At 43.9% G+C, this 2,500-nt stretch overlaps 1 protein-coding gene across 4 annotated transcripts in view; it reads right to left on the bottom strand.

Moving 5' to 3' along the window:
- Nucleotides 1-2,500, bottom strand: part of FOXP2 (forkhead box P2) — a 751,705-nt gene that overhangs the window by 36,847 nt on the left and 712,358 nt on the right. For all 4 annotated transcript variants that reach the window (XM_080666071.1, XM_080666068.1, XM_080666069.1 and 1 more), the window contains 2 exons: nt 1,211-1,412; nt 79-155 (listed from right to left, as the gene is read on the bottom strand). In XM_080666071.1, the coding sequence (XP_080522197.1) occupies nt 79-155; nt 1,211-1,412 (279 nt within the window). The remainder of the gene's footprint in view (nt 1-78; nt 156-1,210; nt 1,413-2,500) is intronic.

The raw sequence follows: 2,500 nt of genomic DNA, 5'->3' as shown, positions 1-2,500 counted from the left end.
ATGGTCTCATCCAAGGCTCACTTGAAGCATTGATGACTTTTCATTGAATGGGGCAAAGTTAGTTTTCCTTCCACTCACCTGCCTTATGAGGGTTGCATACGTAAATGGAGGTCTGACATCTGCATTTTTATAAAATTCGTAGTTTGGGGCAATCTCTATAAAAATAAGAGACGAGGTGTTAATTCTGTTAGCAAGCTGGGTCTATAGCATTGATGTCTCCTATTTTCCCCTGGTATTGGTGAGGTGAGGCAGTGAGAAAGCCACTGACGGGTGAAGGCACAAAGCATGACAGTGGAATTGAATTCCATGAAAAAGGCCATTTCTGAGGGAAAGTGCGAATGCAACGTCCCCCTGTTGTTTGCTGTCCTTCAGGGCAGGCATCACCAGCTGGCCCCGGGGATTTTCCCAGCAGCCAGGTCCTCTGGAAAGCGGCTGGTCTAGGCATGTTCTTGCGTGGACTTTTGCCCCCCGCCATAATCTTTGCTTTCCTCATCTACTGCTTCTTAAAGAGCCACAGGTTGATCTTTAGGCATCTGTGGACCTCTAACAAAGAGAACACAAACCCCTCAAAGCGCCCATATTGAAAATAACTTCACTTTCTGTAACAAGGGGGCTCTGAGCTACTAATAGGTACAATGTGTGGCTGTGATTATCCAGATGCCCAGGGGGCAAGGGTGCAGGGTAAGGGGAGGAGGGAGAGGGTGAGAAAGGGGGAGAAGGTACATTTGTGTTCCATGCAAACTTTACCGTCACCTGCATCTGAGGCTCAGCAGCGTGTAGACCTGAGGAGCTGTGGCGGGATTTGATTTAGGTAGCGCCTGAACTGTCTAGCAGTAAGCCACGGTGCTGCCTACATTTTTCCAGTGGCTCTTCTCACACAGCATTACTTGCAGGTGCTGTATTGACGCAGCCTTCCCTTGGAGATCAAAGGATCTCCTTGAATGGAGGTGATAATACGGGCTATCTGGACAACACATCTCTCGCTGTCTCTAATGGGGAGAGCTTTCTTTCCTGAACAGCCACTGAGAACAATTCATCATAATGTGCTTAGGGAATCACCCCTCTCCGCCTTTACCAGGAATAAAACAATTATCACTCCATAAATCATGACTGAGTCTTCATGTGCTCTGGCATGACTCCTCTACAGTTGCTTCAGCTTCAGTTTTCCTCTCCCAAAGTAAAAGAGCTCTACTGAGCATTAATATCCTACCTGATGACATGGGAATGTTGTATTTGTCTGAATGTCGCCTTCGTATGGCTCCCACATTGGGCACACTGGCGGGGGTGATTACTGAGGGTCCCTGGGTAATCGGGGTGACTGGGGCCGTTGGTGTGGTAGGGGTTTGAGGTAAGCTCTGTGGGGATGTCTCCAACATGTTCTTCGACATGGTGACACTAGACACCAGATTTAGCTGCAAAGGCCCAAGAGATGGGCAGGAAAAAGGTAGAGACAAGAGAAAAAGACTTAAAAAGGTTTGACAAATGAGAGTGAATTCACTTCTACAGCTGTGTTGCCACTAATAAGCTGCAAAATGAAGCAGCCAATCTCAACTAATTACAGGATGAAATTGTATCATAAGAACTCTAATTAGAGGATGCTGTTAGAGGTTATCTAATAATCTCTGGCAATGTTACTTAGGACTAACTCCTTCTTGTCCTGCCAGACTTCAGGGAAAGTACATTTTCTTAAATAAAAGCCAATTGCCGATTACCGACTGCCTCTGTTGTTAAACAGGCCTGGCCCCCAGTGAAGCAACAACAGCAATAATGAAGGATGCAATGTTTTCAGCCAATCGGATTCAAAATAAGTTGCTATTCTGTTGCTGCCCGGATTTTTTTTTTTTCCCCTCCATAGTCCCAAATCTCAGCTGAGAGGCTCCAGTCAGCTGGAAAATTTTACACTGACCTTTAGTCTCCTTGCTAATTTGGTGGAATGGTAATGACATTACTACATATTCAAACAAAATTGTCTTAATTGCAAATTAGCCGGAGGAGGCTGAAAATTTTCAAATTAAATCTGATTGGAGATGGAGAGAGGGAAATGGAATTTCCTCACTAACAATCATTTGTGGCATGTGTTAACAAATATAATGAAATGTCAAGTTTGCCAATTCCTCTGGAAGTATCATTTTCAATTTATGATTACAGTGTCACTTAAGGCTGATGTACCCTGGAAAGTGGGTGTCAGGGTAGAAAAAAGGGAAAAGGTGAGAATGTATGCAAGCTGTTTAACAGTGTGCCCTTCATCACTCCCCTCAGAAAAGCCCCCCTCTTCGTGATCAAAAACCTTATATCATCTGTGTCATATTTACTACACACCTTTGTCATAAATAGCATCCAATTAGCAAAACATTTTACGTAGTGCAGTGCATAAAAAGATTTCTGCCATATAGTCAAATGATATTCATAAGAGGTAATCTACTGACCTTTCATTTTATGCAGTAATCTATGCAACCAAGCAAGAAAACTAGTTGTAATTGTTCTGCTCCTCTATGAAGTC

Source organism: Plecotus auritus, assembly GCF_963455305.1.
Source record: "Plecotus auritus genome assembly, chromosome: 4".
Taxonomy (NCBI): domain Eukaryota; kingdom Metazoa; phylum Chordata; class Mammalia; order Chiroptera; family Vespertilionidae; genus Plecotus; species Plecotus auritus.
The sequence above is the reverse complement of the archived record's forward strand: the minus strand, read 5'-3'. Positions and strand labels throughout refer to the sequence as shown.